At 43.1% G+C, this 22,016-nt stretch overlaps 1 protein-coding gene across 3 annotated transcripts in view; it reads left to right on the top strand.

The window, feature by feature from the left end:
• Positions 1-22,016, top strand: part of PHF20 (PHD finger protein 20) — a 121,812-nt gene that overhangs the window by 37,464 nt on the left and 62,332 nt on the right. For 2 of the 3 annotated variants that reach the window (XM_049779142.1, XM_049779144.1), the window contains 2 exons: positions 9,026-9,197; positions 12,597-12,681. In XM_049779142.1, the coding sequence (XP_049635099.1) occupies positions 9,026-9,197; positions 12,597-12,681 (257 nt within the window). Of the gene's footprint in view, positions 1-519; positions 605-9,025; positions 9,198-12,596; positions 12,682-22,016 lie in introns of all 3 variants that reach the window. The other variant, XM_049779143.1, reaches the window with a different exon arrangement.

Raw genomic sequence — 22,016 nt, 5'->3', positions numbered from 1 at the left:
TACAGTTCTGTCAGAGATGAGGTAGATCTGGCCCTGCGTCACTTAGTCAGTGTTGAGCCATCAAATCTTACTTGATTTACCTCCTTTCTGTGCAATCAAGTTGGGTTCCTTCAGGCCCCCCAACCCTGCATCTTCACAGTCCTCCAGAAAAATGCTTTCTCCTTAGGAAGCCTTGCAGACTCTTGGTTATTATTTGAGTTGGGGAAAGTTTTTAGGTCTGCAGGTGGTCAGATATCTGTCTCTTGAAGGTTTTGATCAATGAAGAAGCTTTAGGTGATCTGAGGACTACAAATCCTTCAGGCATTGAGTTTGTCCAGTTACAGACTACAGAAGGACTAACTGCAAATTCAAAAGAACTTGCGATTTGTCCAGAGGTGGCTAACTTTTAATTTTACAAATGAATTTTAATGTTTATCTAATTCTATACTATTAATAATTTATACATGCTCCTGGAACAACATTCAAAAACTTACAAAAGGATATATATTGAATAAAATCAGTTTCATACTTCCTCTCCAGTTCCTTAACTATCCAGTTCCCTTCCCAAGAGGCAAACCGGGTTGCTTGATCATCCTCCAGAGATAGCCCACGCATTTAAAAACAGGTACGAATGTATTGGATCTCTTCCCTTCCCAAATGAATGGTGATACATTCAATACCATTTGCATCTTGAGGGATATTTTTCCCGTTTTTTTTTTTTTTGGGGGGGGGGTGGGGTGGGGGGGTTTGGTCACATTCGGTGGGTGATGCTTAGGAGTTACTCCTGGCTCACATCTGGTGATGTTCAGGAGTACTCAGGAATCACTCCGGTGGTGCTTGAGGGGGGAACCATGTGGAATGCTGGGATTGAATCCAGGTTGTCAGCATTCAAAGCAGGCACCTTACACACTGTATTAAGACTCTAGCCCTTTATTTCTACTTCTGGGGGTGAGAAGCCACATCTGATAGTGCTCAGAGGCCATTCTTGGAGTGCTTAGCACCATTTGTGGTGCTGGGATATGAACCAGGATTATGGCCACAGCTGCAAGCTAGGCAAGTGTCTTAGACCTTCGATGGTGAACCCCTGGCACGTGTGCCAGCGGTGGCACTTGAAGGCCTTGCAGCTGGCACGCAGGAAGGGGTCCGCAATTAAGATATGTGGTGCAACAGGAGGCGAGTGTGCCAGTATCTGCTTGGCAGCTCACCTGGCCATTGGGAGGACTGGGCATTGTGTGGCAGTTTGGGCACTCAGGCTCAAAAAGGTTAGTCATTACTGCCTTAGACTATCCTTGCAGTTAGACTATTCCTTGTACTTCATTAAGCTCTTTTTTTTTTTTTTTTTTTTTGGTTTTTGGGCCACACCCGGCGGTGCTCAGGGGTTACTCCTGGCTGTATGCTCAGAAATAGCTCCTGGCAGGCACGGGGGACCATATGGGACACCGGGATTCGAACCAACCACCTTAGGTTCTAGATCGGCTGCTTGCAAGGCAAGCACCGCTGTGCTATCTCTTCGGGCCCTCATTAAGCTCTTTTTATAGAGATTTTTTGTTTGTTTGTTTTTTGGATCACACCTGTTTGATGCTCAGGGGTTGCTCCTGAGTAAGCGCTCAGAAATTGCCCGTGGCTTGGGGGGGACCATATGGGACGCTGGGGGATCGAACCTCGGTCCTTCCTTGGCTAGCGCTTGCAAGGCAGACACCTTACCTAGTGCCACCTACCTGGCCCCTTTATAGAGATCTTTTAAAATTAGTAAGTAGGGCCTGGAGAGATAGCACAGTGGCGTTTGCCTTGCAAGCAGCCGATCCAGGACCAAAGGTGGTTGATTTGAATCCCGGTGTCCCATATGGTCCCCCGTGCCTGCCAGGAGCTATTTCTGAGCAGACAGCCAGGAGTAACTCCTGAGCACCGCTGGGTGTGACCCAGAAACCAAAAAGAAAATAAATTAGTAAGTAGGGGCCAGAGAGATAGCGTGGAGGTAAGACATTTGCCTTGCATGCAGAAGGTCGGTGGTTTGAATCCTGGCATCCCATATAGTCCCCTGAGCCTGCCAGGGGCAATTTCTGAGCATAGAGCTAGGAGTAACCCCTGAGTGCTGCTGTGTGTGCCCCAAAAACAAAACAAAAACAAAAGTAGTGCTGCCTTATTCTGTTTAGTGACTGCAGGTATTGTAGAGTAGTAAAAACAAACATGTATTATTGTATTAATTGGAAAAGCTTATTTAAGCACCAAAACTTTAGAAGGAAAGTAATTCTAATATATAAAAAAAAAAGAAAAGAAAAAAACCTGTAAATTAAGTAAGTTTAGTGAAAAGTTAATTCTTTACATTGGAGTTGAAAACTTGCTTAGTGATTATAGGAAGAGCTTAAATTATTTACTATCACTTATTGCTACTTATTCACTTATAATGGTCACTTATTGTAATTATTATTATTATTATAGATGAAAACATGTGCTGATATTTTTTTTTTTGCCTTTTTTGGGCCACATCCTGTGACGCTCAGTGGTTATTCCTGGCTATGCACTCAGAAATTGCTCCTGGCTTGGGGGACCATATGGGATGCCTGGGGATTGAATTGCGGTCTGTTCTAGGCTAGCACGTGCAAGGCAGCACCAATAGTGCCACTGCTCCGGCCCCAATGTGCTGATTTTTTTTTTTTTTTTTTTGGTTTTTGGTTTTTTGGTTTTTGGGTCATACCTGCTTTTGCTCAGGGATTACTCCTGGCACTCTATGCCCAGAAATTGCTCCTGGCAGGCTTGGGTGACCATATGGGCTGCTGGGATTCGAGCAGCCATCCTGCATGCAAGGCAAACGCCCTACCTCCATGCTATTTCTCCGGCCCTAATGTGCTGATTTTTTTTTTAAAAGAAATTTTATTTACTTACTCTTGTTTTGTGCCATACCTGGTAGTACTCGGGTTACTACTTGCTCTGCACTCAGGTGTTACTCCTGGTTGGGCTCAGGGAACCATATGAGATGCTGGGGATTGAACCTGGGTTGGCCCTGTGCAAGGCAAAGGCCTATATGCTTTGAACCTTAAATCACTTATTTAAAGAGTGATTAAAGAAGAGAAATGTGTTTAAGGCAGAATGTGCTAGATAGCCTCACTAGTTCTGTGGTACTTGAATGAATGAGAGAACAAGAGACACCTTTTATAGAGAGGAATAGTTCTAGGGAACTCAACACTGTTCATGTCATTAGATTGCACAATTAACCAGTCTACTTTCAAGGCACTGTATTTATAGTAGCCAGTTATATGCCAGTTGGACTGATATAGGGACAGTGGTTTCAGGGCAATTATTCTTTCTGTTACTATATATAAAACATTTCATCTTTGCATAGTGCCATTAGGAAACAGGTTTTTGTTTGTTTGTTTGTTTGTTTTGGATTATCCCTTGTGGTGTTTGAGTTACTCCTGGCTCTACACTTAGGGGTCATTCTTGGCAATGCTCAGGGGAGGAGGTAGGGATCATATGGGATGCTGGGGATTAATCTGGATCGGCTGCGTGCAAGGTAAATGACCTTCTCACTGTGCCAATGCTCTGGTTTCACCATTAGGAAATTTTGAAGAACAGCCTATCAGTTCTGTGTGAGAAATACCCATATGAAATGATGCAGGCCTGATCTCGGTGTCATTGACATCAGAATGGTAGCTGAGCCTCGAAAATTTGACAGGGCATGAGATCTTTAGAAAGAGGATCTGGGCCCGGAGAGATAGCACAGCGGCGTTTGTCTTGCAAGCAGCCGATCCAGAACCAAAGGTGGTTGGTTCGAATCCCGGTGTCCCATATGGTCCCCCGTGCCTGCCAGGAGCTATTTCTGAGCAGACAGCCAGGAGTAACCCCTGAGCACCGCCGGGTGTGACCCAAAAAACAAACAAACAAACAAAAAAAAAAAACCAAAAAAAAAAAAAAAGAAAAAAAAAAGAAAGAGGATCTATAGTTGAGTAAATTACTTTTTTGAATCTTAAGTGCCCCGTATGTGCAACTTGCTGTGATAGGTTAATGTCAGTTAAGCTGTCAGAGAAGATGTAGATTGAAGAGCAAAGTATACAGATTTAGTATATAGACCTGTTCATTTAAATATTGAATATTTATCAGGATAGTACTTTGTTTTTGTGTGTTAGTTTACATTTGTTTGGGGGCCACACTCAGTTTGGGGTTATAATTGGCTCTGCACTCAAGAATCACTCCTGGTGGTCTTGGGGAACCTTGTGGGATGTCGGATTTCAAATGCGGCTAAGCTGCATGCAAGGCAAAATCCTACCCACTGTGCTATTGCTATCCCATGGATAGCATTATCTGCAATAGGTACTGGATACAAGAAAGTGGTGAAAGGACATTATTCCAAGTTATAGGGGATAAAATATAGGAAGAATCTAAACCTTCTCATTGTAGAACAGTAATCTGATTAATACAGCTGTATTAATTTCATAATTGTGTGTATGTGTGATGCCAAAGATAGAACTCAGCGTCTCACACATGCAAAAGAAATGCTTTACTACTGAGCTATACTCTCATTCTTTTTTTTGTGTGTGGGGGGCCACACCCGTTTGTTGCTCAGGGGTTACTCCTGGCTAAGCGCTCAGAAATTGCCCCTGGCTTGGGGGGACCATATGGGATCCGTGGGGATCGAAACGCGGTCCTTCCTTGGCTAGTGCTTGCAAGGCAGACACCTTACCTCTAGTGCCACCTCGCCGGCCCCGCTATTTGTTCGTTTGTTCATTTTTGCGGTGCTATGGATCAAACCCAGGACCTTAGACATGTATGGCAAATATCCTTTCACTGAAACATGTCGCCAGGCTTACAAGTATATAGAAGAGAACAATTACATATGTTTTTTCTTACTTTTGATTATTAATACTGTTTTGGAAGGACCATGCACATTTATATATTTGAAAGATCAATCTTTTTTTGTTTGTGGGCCACACCCGTTGACCTTCAGGAGTTGCTCCTGGCTATGCACTCAGAAATCGCTCCTGGCTTGCGGGACCATATGGGATGCTGGGGGATTGAACCAAGGTCCGTCCTAGGCTAGCGCTTGCAAGGCAGATGCCTTACCTCTAGTGCCACTGCTCTGGCCCCAGATCAATCTTCTTCATTCTATTTTCTTTTTTTTTTTTTTGGTTTTTGGTTTTTGGGCCACACCTGGTAACGCTCAGGGGTTACTCCTGGCTATGTGCTCAGAAGTTGCTCCTGGCTTGGGGGACCATATGGGACACCGGGGGATCGAACCGAGGTCTGTCCAAGGCTAGCGCAGGCAAGGCAGGCACCTTACCTTTAGCGCCACCGCCCGGCCCCTTCATTCTATTTTCTTTGTCCCTATACCCAGTTTCATGTTGGAAACCACAAACGGACTTAATATGAGACATTAGGTACTGAGAATTGGTAGTACTAGCCAGACAAGTGCTAGCGCTTAAGTTAGTGAGGTTCTGCTCTTAGAGTAGTAATTTGAAGGACCACATTTGGAGGTCAAGAGGTTACCATGACACTGGTGAAACCCTCTATGAGCAGATGAGCATCCCTCAGGAGTTTGTCACGATTTATACCCTCATTGCACTTCCTGAATTAGAATTTGCAGGGCTGGAGCAATAGCACAGCTGTAAGGTGTTTGCAGAATTTGCATTTAAGGGGCTGGAGGGACCAGTGGTGCAAGTTGTAGTGTGTTTGCATTGCACATGCTGACCTAGGACGGATCGCTGTTCCAGTTCTATCTCCAGGCATCCCATATGGTCCCTCAAGTCAGGAGCGATTTCTGAGCGCATAACCAGGAATAACCCCTGAGGGTCACTGAGTGTGGCCCCAAACCCCCCAAAAAGAATTTTGCATTTATAAAGACCCCCCACCCCCAGCTGGTTTGTAGTAAGCCCAAGTTTGAGAGACCTATACATGGAGCACATAACCTCCAGACCTGTAGTTCTTCTTTGCCTTAGTTACCAGTTGTCCGGAAATCTGGGAAATGAAGTTGTTGGTCTTTTTGGCTCTCAGTCTGGGAAAGTGGGTGACTGAAAGAGCCCATTAATGAACTACCTATCAAATTTCCATGATTAGCCTTTGTTATATATGTATAAACATATAGAAATATATATTCTTAGGTATTTGGGTTTTTTGAGGGGGGATCCACACCTGGCTGTGCTAAGGGATTACTTCTGTGCTCAGGGATCAATCCTGGGTGGGGATTGGGGATCATATTTGGTGCTGAGGATCAAACTCCATTTGACTGAATGCAAGGCAAGCACCCTGCTCTCTGTGTTATCTCTGGAACCCCCAGATATTCTTTTTTATTTAATTTATTTATTTATTTTTTGTTTTGGGGCCACACTCAGTGGCACTTGAGGGTTGTTACTCCTGTAACAACAACTTTGCACTCAGAAATCACTCCTGACAGGCTTGGGGACCATATGGGATGTTGGGATTATATCCTGGTCTGTCCCAGATAGGCCATGTGCAAGGCAAATGTCCTACCGTTGTGCTATCACTCCAGCCTTGATATTCTTTTTTGTTTGTTTGTTTGTTTTTGGATCGCACCAGGCAGCGCTCAGGGGTTACTTCTGACTCCTGGCAGGCTTGGGGGACCATGTGGGATGCAGGGATTCGAATCACTCTCCTTCTGCATGCAAGGTAAACACCTTACCTCCATGCTATCTCTCAGGCCCCCGCATCTGGTTGTTTTAATTTATCGGTATGTCTTCAGGTTTTCATACCATGACACAAAGCCATCTTTTATTTTCTTCACAATTGCATGGTATTTCACTATATGATATACAGAATTGTAATTAAAACTGCCCTCCATAATCTGGGCTACACAGTCACATATGTAAAATACAATCTATTTGTTAAATGTTTGTGTGTTTCTTACTTACTTTGTGTTCAGGTCTTTTTTTTTTTTTCCTTTTTTTGTTTTTGTTTTTGTTTTTGGGTCACACACACCCGGCATCGTTCAGGGGTTACTCCTGGCTCTATGCACAGAAATCGCTCCTGACAGGCTTTCGGGACCATGTGGGATGCTGGGATTTGAACCACCGTTCTTCTGCAGGCAAGGCAAAAGGCCTTACTTTCATGCTGTCTCTTTTGCCCTTTAATTTCTTTTTATGTGTTTAGATCTTTCTGTATATGTTATTTTGTTTAACTTAAGCTGTGACCTAAGAAGTATTCTCCTCCATTTTACATATGAGAACTCAGGTTCTAAAAGGTTTAATTTGGGGCCAGAGAGATAGCATGGAGGTAAGGCTTTTACCTTTTCTTTCTTTCTTTTTTTATTTTATTTTATTTTATTTTATTTTATTTTATTTTATTTTATTTTCTTTATTCTTGTTTTATTTTATTGTGAACAAAATTAATTATTAATCTTTCACAGTAATATTTAAGGTACATAGTGACAATGATTCAGGGGCATTCCCACCACCAGTGTTGTCCTCCCTCCACCCAGTCTTTTATTTTCTTTTTAAGTTTTGTTGACGTTTGGGCCACACTCATTAGTGCTCAGGGCTTCTGGATCTGTGCTCAGGGCTCATTCCTGACAGAAATTGGGGGAACAAAGGGGACAAAAATCTCTACCAGCTGTACTGTCACTTCACATTATTACAATTTTGACAAGTTTCTTCCTTCCTTCCTTCCTTCCTTCCTTCCTTCCTTCCTTCCTTCCTTCCTTCCTTCCTTCCTTCCTTCCTTCCTTCCTTCCTTCCTTCCTTCCTTCCTTCCTTCCTCCCTCCCTCCCTCCCTCCCTCCCTCCCTCCCTCCCTCCCTCCCCTCCTTCCTCCCCTTCCTTCCTCCCCTTCCTTCCTTCCTTCCTTCCTTCCTTCCTTCCTTCCTTCCTTCCTTCCTTCCTTCCTTCCTTCCTTCCTTCCTTCCTTCCTTCCTTCCTTCCTTCCTTCCTTCCTTCCTCCCCCCCTCTCTTCCTTCCTCCCCCCCTCTTTCTTTCTTTCTTTCTTTCTTTCTTTCTTTCTTTCTTTCTTTCTTTCTTTCTTTCTTTCTTTCTTTCTTTCTTTCTTTCTTTCTTTCTTTCTTTCTTTCTTTCTTTCTTTCTTTCTTTCTTTCTTTCTTTCTTTCTTTCTTTCTTTCTTGGGGGGGCCACACCCGTTTGATTCTCAGGGGTTACTCCTGGATAAGCACTCAGAAATTGCCCCTGGCTTAGGGGGACCCTGGGGGATCAAACGGCTTGCAAGGCAGACACCTTACCTCTAGCCCCACCTCGCCAGCCCCAGGCATTTGCCTTTCATGCAGAAGGTCATTGGTTCGAATCTTGGCATGTGACTCAAAAACCAAAAACCAAAAAAAAGGTTTAATTTAATATTGAAAAAATTAAGAAATATCTGGGTTGGGATTATAACATTAGGTCTGTCAGCCTCTAAAATTTTAAATTAACTATTATAATAAAGACATTATTATTATTATTTTGGTTTTTGGGACACACCCAGTAGCACTCAGGAGTTACTTCTGGTTCTGCTCTCGAAAGTGACTCCTGGTAGGCTCGGGATCATACGGGTTCCTGGGATTCGCACCACTGTCCATCCTGTGTTGGCTGCATGTGAGGCAAACGCCTTACCGCTGTGCTATCTCTCTGGCCTCCAATAATAAATAACTTTTTTTGGGGGGGGGGGTTTCACACTCGGCAGTGCTGACTCTGTACTCAGAAATTGCCCCTAGCAGGCACGGGGGACCATATGGGATGCTGGGATTCCAACCACTGTCTGTCCTAGGTCACTATCACTGTGCTATCTCTCCGGCCCCAATAATAAAGAACTTTTAATGGGAGGCTGTATTTAGTGCTTTGGTAACCATTTATTTTGTGAAAAGTTTTATTTTTGTTTGTTTAAATTTTGGGCTACACTTTGTACTTAGGGCTGATTCTTTGTTCTTTGCTAAGGGTGGGGTTCAGGGGACTATGTGGAATGCCAGGGATCCAACCTGAGTTGGCCATGTGCAAAGCAAGTACCTACCCACTGTATTGTCACTCTAGCCCTTAGGATAAGGGTTGAAGTATGCGGTTTTGTATGTTTTGGGTAGGTAGTAAATGTGTTTTCTTTTTCTCTCTTTTTTCCTGATTCAGGTATCCAGCTCACATAGAAGACATTGACTACGAAGAAGGAAAAGTACTCATTCATTTCAAGCGTTGGAACCATCGTTATGATGAGTGGTTTTGCTGGGATAGTCCTTATTTGCGTCCCTTAGAGAAAATACAGCTAAGAAAAGAGGGCTTACATGAAGATGAAGGCTCTTCTGTGAGTAACAAATCTGGAAGGTTCTGTAATAGGCTGGATCTATCATGACAGTGTTATTCTGCCTTGGGGTTATATGAAAGACAGCCAGTAGCTTGGGCCTGTGAGTGAAATGCTGAGGTTTGTGTGATTCCTGGGGTTCTAGAGATATTCCAGAAGTCATTGTTTTATTTTTTTTTGTGAGACTAATATGACCAAGACTGAGTTAGGATGACTGGATCCCTCTAGACCAGTGGTTCTCAAATGGTGGGGCATGCCCCCCAAGGGGAGCGCGTTTGACCTTGGCAAACACTGTCATAACAGCTAAGCCCCGTGTTTATGTCTCTGTATGTCTCTGGAGCTGAGAGTTGTTGTAGCCATTAATCCAGACATCACCTCTGATTAAAAAATCAGCTCAAATTATTTTATATATTGTTTTGCAGGTTAAAGATATTTTTTCTTTTTTTCTTTTCTTTTCTTTTCTTTTCTTTTTTTTTTTTTTTTTTTTTTTTGGTTTTTGGGCCACACCCAGTGACACTCAGGGGTTACTCCTGGCTATGCGCTCAGAAGTCGCTCCTGGCAGGCTCGGGGCCATATAGGATGCCGGGATTCGAACCACCATCCTTCTGCATGCAAGGCAAATGCCTTACCTCCATGCTATCTCTCCAGCCCCAGCTTTTCGTATATGTGGCTTTCATCTGTGTCCTTTTATTTAGGATCATCCTGGTACGGAATCCATAAGCCTTATGCCCTGTTTGAAAAACACTGCTTTAGGGCCCGGAGGTAAGGTGTTTGTTTGCCTTGCATGCAGAAAGACGGTGGTTCGAATCCTGACATCTCATATGGTCCCCCGAGCCTGCCAGGAGCGATTTCTGAGCATAGAGCCAGGAGTAACCCCTGAGCGCTGCTGGTGTGACCAAAAAAAAAGAAGAAAAAAAGAAAAAGAAGAAGAAAAACATTGCTTTAGATTAGTGATCTTAAATCACCAATCCATAGCCAGTGCTGGGTCTACAGGCATAGAAAGGTTAACAAATGCTTCTTAGATCATTTTTTGCTCTCTGTTTATTTTAAGGCAGTATTTCCATGTGCTGTACCAAACAAACTTTGTTTTGGGTTTTTTTTGGTCCACAATCTGTAGTATTCATGATTTATTCCTGACGTTCAGGAATCATTATTGATGGGGTTGGGGAAACCATATGTGGTGCCAGGAATCAAACCTGAGTTTAATTCATGAAAGGCAAGTCCTCCAATCCAACAGACTAATTTTGTATCACAAACTTGAAATTGACTAGATTGTATTCTTTGGTTTGTTTTCATTTTGGGCTACACCCAGCTGTGCTCAGGGCTTACTCCTGGCTCTATTTTCAGAGATCAATCATTCCTCAGGGACCGGCTGCATGGCAAATGCCCTGCCCACAGTATTACATCACTCTGATTGCTTTCTTGCATTCTTGTTTTCTTTCTTTTTATTTTGAGGGGGTGAGATCCATATCTCTGCTGCTTTGTACCTCTGCTGGAGGACCATATGGGATACCATGGATCAAACGTGGGTCAACCGCATGAGAGGCAAATGCCCTACCTACTGTGTTATTGCTCTAGCTAGCCCCTGCTTTCTTTTTTACTTTTTTAGATCCCGGAGCTTTTACTGGCTTGGAATACAGAATGAACTATGAGTTTTGACTTTAAAAAGCAAGCATTGAAAAAAAAAAAAAAGCAAGCATTGAAGATATCTGAAAATCTTTGGACCACACTCAGCTCTGACTTACGTTTTTCATTTTAATTCAGATGAGGGAACTCTCAAGAGCCTTCAGTGTTTTTCTTTTCCAATTTATTTTATTTTTTGGATTTTGGGGCCACACCCATTTGATGTCAGGGGTTACTCCTGGCTAAACGCTCAGAAATTGTCCCTGGCTTGGGGGACCATATGGGACGCCGGGGGATCAAACTGCGGTCCTTCCTTGGCTAGCGCTGGCAAGGCAGACACCTTATTTCTAGCTACACCTCACCAGCCCCTTCTTTTCTAATTTAGAATTGTTCATTGCTGTCTATATTGATTGCTCAATATTCATTTTTTTTTATATTTTCCCTCCTGTCTTTATTTATTTATTTATTTATTTATTTATTTATTTATTTATTTAGACAAACCCTTGTGTCGAGGGCTGACTTTCAATAGATCGCAGCGAGGGAGCTGCTCTGCTACGTAGGAAACCCTGATCTCCTGTCTTTTTTTTAAATTTAGGGAGTACATTCTTTAATTGAATCACTGTGAGATACACAGTTACAAATTTGTTTATGATTGTCAGTCATACAGTGTACAACACCTTTCAATCAGTGCTTATTTCCTGCCATCAGTGTCCCAAGTTTCAGTCTCACCTTCCTCTTGCCTTTCCCCTTTCTGCCTTGTGATAGAAATCCCCCTGCCCATTCTTTTTTTTTTTTTTTTTTTGTGGTTTTTGGGTCACACCCGGCAGTGCTCAGGGGTTATTCCTGGCTCCAGGCTCAGAAATTGCTCCTGGCAGGCACGGGGGACCATATGGGGCACCGGGATTCTAACCGATGACCTCCTGCATGAAAGGCAAATGCCTTACCTCCATGCTATCTCTCCGGCCCCATCCATTCTTTATCTTTTTAGACACCATGGTTTGCAACTGAAAGGGTGTCATGCATATTACTTTACCTCCTTTTAGCACACAGTTCTTGTCCAGAGTATCATTTCCAACTATCATTGACCTAGTGATAATCTCTGCCCTAATTGCACTCCCCTGCTATTTGTGGTAGCTTCTTATGCTATTGCGAAAACAGTTTGAAATATTAAAGGTAATGGGTTTCCTTTGACAAAAATCCCTTTAAAAGATTGTGTGGCGGTCCGGAGAGATAGCATGGAGATAAGGCGTTTGCCTTGCATGCAGAAGGATGGTGGTTCGAATCCCGGCATCCCATATGGTCCCCGGAGCCTGCCAGGAGCGATTTCTGAGCATAGAGCCAGGAGTAACCTCTGAGCACTGCTGGGTGTGACCCCAAAACAAAACAAAACAAAACAAAACAAAACAAAAAAAGATGTGTGGCATTAAGAGATGGGAATATGTAGTCCTGCAAGTTGAGGATAGCTATTTTCTTTTGGCTTTTGTGTTGTGTATGTTTACTGGGGGCACCTGTGCTTTACGGTCACTTCTCAGCACAGATGATCCTTTAACTTGCAGCATTCATTGACTCTCTCTGGGTGGGAGCATCTTATTTCCAGATCTTTTGCTTTTATCTCCAATGCTAAACAGCAGAAATGTTTTTCTCTATTGTGCTTACCAACCATCCCCCCTTCCCACTCTACCCAATTCCTGCCTTTTTTTTTTTTTTTTTTTAGATTTAAATTCTGGTTTGATGTGAGTATAATTAAATTGGTGACAGTCTGTTATTTTTTTTTTAAAGGAATTTCAGATAAATGAGCAGGTCCTTGCTTGCTGGTCTGATTGTCGTTTCTACCCAGCCAAAGTCACTGCTGTTAACAAGGATGGTAAGGCAATGGAATTGGAATTGTTTTTTTTTTTTATGACTTGGGAGGGGACTGATATCATTTACATTTGGTAATATGTATTAATTACCTAGGAATCTTCTCTCTATAAGTTGACTTTATAAGTTAACTTATAGACTGGAGTTAGGAACAGATAATAAATGGAAAGAAAACTGTATTAAAGGTGACTTAGATTCTTTGCTTCGCCCATCTTAGTTCTGAGTGGTTGTTTCATTTTTTTAAAAATATTTATGGTTAAACTGGCACTATCTAGAAGAGCCTAATTGTTGCACTAAAAGCCTCAGATTTCTTTTACTTTTTTATGGATCATGGAGAAATAAATTGAACAGCAACAAACATGTTTGCTTTGTGGGTACAAGAAGATCTGGGTGTTCTGTAATAATATGAATTGCTAATAGAAATTGTGATGCTAGTTTTTAGAGTACAGAGTTGAGATGCCTTTGCCAATGTTTTAGGAAATGTAAGGAGTTGTATTGACCTAAAGAGCCTGATTTTGCTAATCTAAGGGTAAGCAGAGTCATGAAGATAATAATGTACTGTCATGGACAGAAAGACAGATTGCCTTGCACACTACCAGCCTTGATTTGAATCTTTGACACCCTATATGGTCCCCTGAGCACTGCCAGGAGTTATTAACGAGCATAGACGATGCTATGATGAAGCCCTGAGCACCACCAGGTGTGGCCCCTTGAAAATTGTGTGGTCAACAATCTTATAGGTTAGATTTTAGGTCTGAGTTATGTTGATTTCAGCAATTTTTCACCAATATGTTTGTAATTTATTACTTTACAGACTATCTAGGCCAGTTAGACCAGTTAGTGCAGCTCTTACGAGTGACCATGTAATCAGATTGACTTTTCATTTCCTAAAATTATGTAACTATTATAAAATACTCTGCTGAATGCTAGACCTTGGACTGACCAAAAAGGTTCATCTGAATAGGAATGTAGCTCAGTAGCAAACCACTTGCCATGCATGCATGTGACATGGATTTGATTCTGGAACTGCAAAACAAAACAACAACAACAACAAAAAAACCCAAAAATTATTTGATTGGAGAATGGGTTGAAATGGTCAAAATTTAACAATATAAAAATAGATGTAGTAGAGTTTCCTGTTTCTCTGAATGAAACTGCATCATCCTACTCTGACCCATCAACTCTTAGCTTGTGGATAATAGAGGTGGAGGTTACTTACAGACTAACTGCCATGCCACTTATCTTGACAACATGTATGTTTTTGGCCAGGGAGATATCTCACAGTGGTAGAGCACATGCCTAGTATATGTGAGACTCTGAGGTTGATCTTTGTCTTTTCTTTTTTTTTTTTTTTTTTTTTTCTTTTTTTGGTTTTTGGGCCACACCCGGCGGTGCTCAGGGGTTACTCCTGGCTGTCTGCTCAGAAATAGCTCCCGGCAGGCACGGGGGACCATATGGGACACCGGGATGCGAACCAACCACCTTTGGTGCTGGAATGGCTGCTTGCAAGGCAAATGCCGCTGTGCTATCTCTCCGGGCCCAATCTTTGTCTTTTCTTATCCCCCTCCAACTGCCCCCACTCTGCTTCGTTGAGGTGACCCTGGGGTCCCTCTGATGATCTCTGAGCACTGCCTGGGGTGATCCTTATTTAAAAAAACAAACAGTAAACACCACAGTTCTCTAGCCTCAAACCCTCAAAGGAATGTTGTACCGTAGTTTAAGCATTATCTGATCCTCCAGTTCCTAGTTATGACTCATTCTCCAATTTTTCTATCATTTTATATAAGTTTATGTTTGTTATTTTATTTATTTATTTATTTATTTATTTATTTATTTATTTATTTATTTATTTTGGGTTTTGGATTACACCCGGCAGTGCTCGGGTCACTCCTGGCTCCAGGCCTAGAAATTGCTCTTGGCAGGCTCGGAGAATCATATGGGATGCCGGGATTCGAACCACCGTCCTTCTGCATGAAAGGCAAATGCCTTACCTCCAACCACCGTCCTTCTGCATGAAAGGCAAATGCCTTAATAACCTCTATGGCCCAAAGTTTGTTATTTTCTTTTTTTTTCTTTTGATTTTTGGGTCACAACCGGCGGTGCTCATGGGTTACTCCTGGCTGTCTGCTCAGAAATAGCTCCTGACAGGCACGGGGGACCATATGGGACACTGGGATTCGAACAACCACCTTTGGTCCTGGATCGGCTGCTTGCAAGACAAACGCCGCTGTGCTATCTCTTCGGGCCCAGTTTGTTATTTTCTTATAAATTACATTAACTTAGAAAATCTCCTTTTAAAGGAAAACTTAAGTTTTCTTTTGGTTTTTGGGTCACACCCCGCAGTGCTCAGGGTTACTCCTGGCTCTATGCTCAGAAATCGCTCCTGGTGGGCCCGGGTGAATCATATGGGAAGTCAGGATTCGAACCACCGTCCTTCTGCATGCAAGGCAAACACCTTACCTCCATGCTATCTCTCCGGCCCCATACAATTTAAGTTTACTTAAAATTTTTTTTTTTTTTTTTTTTTTGGTTTTTGGGCCACACCTGGCGGTGCTCAGGGGTTACTCCTGGCTGTCTGCTCAGAAATAGCTCCTGGCAGGCACGGGGGACCATATGGGACACCGGGATTTGAACCAACCACCTTTGGTCCTGGATCGGCTGCTTGCAAGGCAAACGCCGCTGTGCTATTATCTCTCCAAATTATTTTTTTTTTGTTTTTTTTTTTGTTTTTTGGGCCACACCTGGCAGTGCTCAGGCGTTACTCCTGGCTCTGTGCTCAGAAATTGTTCCTGGCGGGCTCGGGGGACTGTATGGGATGCCAGGCTTCGAAACATCATTGGTCCTGAGTTGGCCGCTTACAAGGCAAACACCTTACCTACCACTGTGCTATCTCTCCAGCCCCCAAGTTTTCTTAAACATTTTTTTGTTTGTTTTTGGTTTTTTGGTTTTTGGGTCACACCCAGCAGTGCTCAGGGATTACTCCTGGCTCTATGTTCAGAAGTCGCTCCTGGCAGCCACTGGAGACCATTTGGGATTCTGGGATTCGAACTACCATCCTTCAGCAAAACGCCCTACCTCGGTGCTATCTCTCCGGCCCCGAGTTTTTTTAAACTTTTATTTCAAATACATTTAGTAAAATAATTCTATCTGTGGGTAAAGGCAGCTATCACATACCCACTTGGCCATGTGGTGCCAGGGATTTGACCTGGAGATCGGCATGCAAAATTTGTACTTCAGCCTATTTTTCCAGACAAAAAAATACCAAAGCCTTTTCAGTCTTCTTTACAAGATTATTTTGTTCTATTCTTACTGAATTAGACCATTTGATATAAAAGACTGATTTTTTTTTGGGGGGGGGGGCCCACACCTGGTGGTGCTCAGGGGTTACCCCAGGCTCTGTGCTCAAAAGTCGCTCCTGGCAGGCTAGGGGAACCATGTGGGATGCTGGGAATTGAACCTGGGTCCGTCCTGGGTTGGCTGCATGCAAGGCAAACACCCTCCCGATGTGCTATCTCTCCAGTCGAAATACTGATTTTTTTTTTATACATATAGATGTGTTTCTGAAAAGGTGATTGTTTTATACTAACCAAGCCATATTTCCTATTCCTTCAAATAATATAATTGGAGGTATGCTACTTTGGGAAAATGCTGTCTTTTTAATTAGGGACAAGTTATGAAGTAGTAACATGAGAAACTGTAAATAAGGAGATTGATGAGATACGAGTATTTTCTTCTGATCAAGTGGTCCTCCCTCTCTCCCTTTCTCCCTTTTTTTCCTCTCTCCCTCTTAAGGCTTACTCTTGCCTCTGCATTTAGGGATCATTCCTGGAGAGCTGAGGGACCATATGGTATGCTGCAGATGGAACCCATTCGGCAGGTGCCTTACCCACTGTACTATCTCTCCTGCCTCTCCTTATTAGTTCTTTTTTTTTTTTTTTTTTTATTTTTTGATTTTGGCTCACACCCAGCAGCGCTCAGGGGTTACTCCTGGCTCCATGCTCAGAAATTGCCCCTGGCAGGCACAGGGAACCATATGGGATGCCAGGATTCGAACCACCATTCTTACCTCCATGCTATCTCTCCAGCCCCTTATTAGTTCTTTTTTTTTTTTTTTTTTTGGTTTTTGGGTTACACCCGGCAGTGCTCAGGGGTTACTCCTGGCTGTCTGCTCAGAAATAGCTCCTGGCAGGCACGGGGGACCATATGGGACACCGAGATTCGAACCAACCACCTTTGGTCCTGGATTGGCTGCTTGCAAGGCAAATGCCGCTGTGCTATCTCTCCGGGCCCCCCTTATTAGTTCTTAAGACTAGTGAGAAGAGATGGACATGAAGGTCATGGTGGGGGTGAGTATCATGAAGTTAGATAAATCATTTGGGTAATGATCGCAATTTACCAGTTGACTTGAAAAGGAAAGCTCGCTTTTGTGAGACTCTGGTCTATGCCTTTTTTTTTTTTTTAAGGTGAAAGAATGGCTCTCAGCTGTTGCCTTCAGTTTAGATTTTATCTTGGAAGCACAATTTCTCATTCTTTGTGGTAGATTCTTGTACTTGCAAGATATCGAGTTAGAGGATAATGTCAACTCAGAAATTGTTGAATATTGGGGCCGGGCGGTGGCGCTAGAGGTAAGGTGCCTGCCTTGCCTGTGCTAGCCTAGGACGGACCGTGGTTCGATCCCCCTGTGTCCCATATGGTCCTCCAAGCCAGGAGCGACATCTGAGCGCATAGCCAGGAGTAACCCCTGAGCGTCACCGGGTGTGGCCCAAAAACCAAAAAAAAAAGAAAAAACCAGAAAGAGTTGAATATAAAAAATATTCTTTTCTTCCCTATCTTAGTTTTTACTGTTACAGGGACCAGTCCATTTTAAAGGGCTTTGAGGATAAGCTTTGCTGGCATGATGCCCCTTTATTTTCTGTGAAAGTCATTCTGTGTTCTCTGCCACCTGCAGTATCAGGGCTAATTGACCTGAAATTCTGCCCCATCGTTTCAGTTCTGAGATCTTAAGTTTTATTTTTTATTTTAGTTTTTAATTTTTTTGATTTTGGGTCATACCTGGCAGCGCTCAGAGGCTACTCCTGGCTCTACACTCAGTAATCACCCCCAGCAGGCTCTGGGGACCAAATGGAATGTCAGGATTCGAACCACCGTCCTTCAGCATGCAAGGCAAACGTCCTACTACTGTGTTATCTCTCTGGCCCAATCTTAGGTTTTTATATTCTTTCCATGTCACTCATCCTAGCCCTGGAGTTTTGTTGAGGCTGAGGGTAATATGCATATGCATGAGAGTTAGTAGTAACTAGGCTGAGATGGGAGCTTTTGGCAACTAAATGTACTTAGAAACTAGGGAAGTTCTTTCCATGTTATTTAATCCCTTTCACCTGGTTCTTTGGCCATGGCAACTTAGTTTCTATGGAGGTGATCATACTTGTTAGACATTTAGGTTTGAAATTAAGAGGTGTGGGGAGAAAGAGACCTAGCTGACTGCGGTACATGCTTTGTATGAAGTGAAGCCCCTGGGTCATTGGATCCTCTGAGAACTGAAAACTTCCAGTCTGCCTTCTCCCTTTTGGTGAGTTGGATCAGCTCATTTCTGGGACTGCTCAGCCCCCCCCCCTTTTTTTTTTTAATTAATGAAGATGGTTATGCCACCTTCTTTTTGAACTTTGCTCCCAGTTTGGATTGCTCTGCTCTGTAAGGTATTTTCTCTGGGGGAAAGTGAAAGTAGGTCTGTATTTACCACAAAATGAGGAAGTATTGCTTCCTTTTGGCTTGTAGTTCTTTAACTGTAGAGAGAAGAACAAGGTCCTTAAAAGTATGCTATTATTTTTGTTTGTGGCAGATATTATTGGGCTGTATCTGTGGTGCTCAGGACTTAATCAGGCTTTGTACCCCAGAGATCACTTCTGGCGATGCTCAGAAATTTGACCCTGGACTGGGAACATGCAAGTCCAATAAGCTTCTTACCCACTGAGCTATCTCTTCAGCTCCAATTATACATATTCTTTTTTTTTTTTTTTTGGTTTTTGGTTTTTGGTTTTTGGGTCACACCTGGCAGTGCTCAAGGGTTACTTCTGGCTGTACACTCAGAAATCGCCCTGGCAGACATGGGGAACCATATGGGATGCCAGGATTCAAACCACTGTCCTATCCTTCTGCATTGCTTTCTCTCTAGCCCTTAATTATCATATATATATATATATTTTGGTTTTTGGGCCACACCCGGCGTTGCTCAGGGGTTACTTCTGGCTGTCTGCTCAGAAATAGCTCCTGGCAGGCACGGGGGACCATATGGGACACCGGGATTTGAACCAACCTCCTTTGGTCCTGGATCGGCTGCTTGCAAGGCAAACACCACTGTGCTATCTCTCCGGGGAATTATCATATTTTTAAGTAATGTAATCCACTGTCCCAGTCTAATTTTTTTGGATTAGTGCTTGAATTCTCTGTTTGTAACAAGAACTTCTGTGAACTTGACTTTGTTCCTAGTTAGACTAGCATGTTGAAGCAGTAAATTTTTTTTTTTTTTTGGTTTTTGGGCCACACCCGGCGTTGCTCAGGGGTTACTCCTGGCTGTCTGCTCAGAAATAGCTCCTGGCAGGCACGGGGGACCATATGGGACACCGGGATTTGAACCAACCACCTTTGGTCCTGGATCGGCTGCTTGCAAGGCAAATGCCGCTGTGCTATCTCTCCGGGCCCAGTAAATTTTTTTTAATGCTTAACTGATCCCACATTTGGAGTGCAAGCAATTGGGTTTTGTGAACAGCTTTGCAAAGAGATTTTATTTTATTTATTATTATTGTTTGTTTTTTGGGTCACACCCAGCAGAGCTCAGGGGTTACTTCTGGCTTTATGCTCAGGAATCACTCCTGGCAGGCTCAGGGGACCATATGGAATTTTGGGAATTGAACCCAGGTCAACCCTGTTTAAAGCAAGCACCCTGCTCGCTGTGCTATTGTTCCAGCCTTTTTAATCTTATTTTATTTTGATTTTTTTGTTTTTTTGGGGTCACATTTGGCGATGCTTAGGTGTTATTCCTGGCTCTGCACTCAGAGATCGCTTCTGGCAGACTTGGGGGACATATGGGATGCCGGGAATCAAACCCAGGTCCGTCCAGGGTCATCTGCGTGCAAGGCAAAGTCCTACAGCTGTACTATTGCCCGCCCCCTTTTTATTGAATCACCATACATACATAGTTGTTCGTGATTGAGTTTCAGTTGTTAGAGTGTTTGAACACCTATCCCTCCACCAGTGTCACCAGTTTCTTTCTGTGGCAGACATTTTCTTTGTTCCTTTTAAGCACTGTGGTTTGCAGTACTGTTTTTGAAAGGGTATCATGCATATCACTTTACCGCCTTTCAGAATCTAATTCTTGTTCAGAGTGATCATTTCCCACTATCATTGTCATAGTGGTTTCTTTTCTGTCCTAACTGTCCTCTCCATCCACCTCTCCCCATTGGGGTAAACATCCTATAATTGACTAGTTTTCCTGCCTTTGTTTCTTAATTGTCTTTGGGTATTATTCTCCTACATGGTTTTTTGTTTATACCCAGCAGTGCTCAGGGGTTGCTCCTGACTTAGCACTCACAAATTACTCTTGGCAGTCTTGGAGGACCATATGGGATGCCAGATATTGAACCCAGATCAGCCACATACTAGACAATCGCTCTACCCACTCTGCTATCACTCTGGCTCCTCTCCTACTATGTTTCTTCATAACCCACAAATGAATGTGATTGTTATATGTCTGTCACTCTCCCTCTGACTCATTTTCACTCAGCACCATACTATCCAAGTTTATCCATCTATCAGCAAATTTCATGACTTTATTTGATAAAGAAATCTTTGTTCTCTGCCAACTAAACTTGACGCTTTAATTTAAACACTTGAACTTGGCACTTCTCTTTCCTGGTGGGGAGGGAGGAAAACTGCTGCCAATTTGTTTTTGGACCATATCTGGTAGTGCTTGAGGGGAGGCAGTGTGGTACTAAGGATCAGACCCATACCTCTCATGAGCAAAACACCCAGCACACTGAGCTGTCTTTCCTAACCCTGGTGAAATCTCATGTTTGATGACAGACAGTACTCTAAAATTTCTTTATCAAATTTTATTCAGGCTTCCCAGAAACATGGAAAGGTAGTTACTGTTAGTGCCCTGTCCCATCCTCATTTAGAGATGAGGAACTAAGCTTAAGGGAAAAGTTACTCAGCTACTTACATAAAGAATACTTATATAAATTGGAACACTTACATAAACGGAAGACCTGGGAACTATTTTTATTTCTTTTTGTTTGTGGTGCTAGAGATCAAACCCAGTGAGCTCATGGCTTCACACATACAAATATTCTTTCTCTGAGTTTTATCCCCAGCCTGAGACCTAAGATTTAAATGGTAGTTTGTTGGGTTTCTGAGCGGCAGTTCCCACATGTCTCTCGGGCTGGCTTTTCCTAAGATGGCAGAGTTGTCAGTTAAGACCAGGTGTTTACTGGGGGAGGACATGTGCATGCATGTGTGAATGGGTGCCTGAGAGGATGATGGGAGGTGTGGACTGGTGTAGAAGGTCTGACTTTCTCAGCCCTGATTGAGAGGCTGAATCTAGCTTGGCTCCTGGCTTGTTTATTGCAGGTTGCCAGTGCCCTTGCATTAGACAGATTTGAGCTGTTAGAAGAACTGTAAGAAGCAGACTAGATAAGCATTTTTGGTAATAACTGTTAAGTCACAGAACCAAATCCCCTATGTAAAATTACTAAGAAGTCTAAGGAAGGAGAAAGTTTGCCTGCCAACACATGTATATTCCTTTGTAGACTTCTGAGGGCCATCTGTGGAAACCTCGAGTCAGAGAAACCATGACTCTCATCTGTAGCATTCTGGAATGAATTATCCAATTCCTAGAAAGTGGAGAGAGAAGGACCTCTGTAGTTAAGGGTTACAGCAGATCTTTTTCTCTCTTGGTCATTGGGCTACACCTGGCAGTGCTCAGGGGATTTAACTCAGGCTTCCTGCATTCAAACCATAAACTTAGCCTATTAGGTACTTTTTGTTCGTTTGTTTTTGTTTTTGTTTTTGGGTCACACCCAGCAGCACTCGGGTTGCTCCTGGCAGGCTCCGGGGACCATATGGGATGTCGGGATTCGAACCAATGACCTTCTGCATGAAAGGCAGACTCCCTACCTCCATGCTATCTCTCCAGCCCCAGCCTATTGGGTACTTTAACTCTCGCCTTGTACGACAGATTTTAAGAGCTACAGAAACCTGAGGATGCAGCTTAAGTGGTAAATATATACCTAGCAGGTGCTGATGCAGGCTTTCAGGTATTGCCAGGAGTGGGTCCAGGTTTAA

Source organism: Suncus etruscus, chromosome 9 (assembly GCF_024139225.1).
Source record: "Suncus etruscus isolate mSunEtr1 chromosome 9, mSunEtr1.pri.cur, whole genome shotgun sequence".
NCBI lineage: Eukaryota > Metazoa > Chordata > Mammalia > Eulipotyphla > Soricidae > Suncus > Suncus etruscus.
The sequence above is the reverse complement of the archived record's forward strand: the minus strand, read 5'-3'. Positions and strand labels throughout refer to the sequence as shown.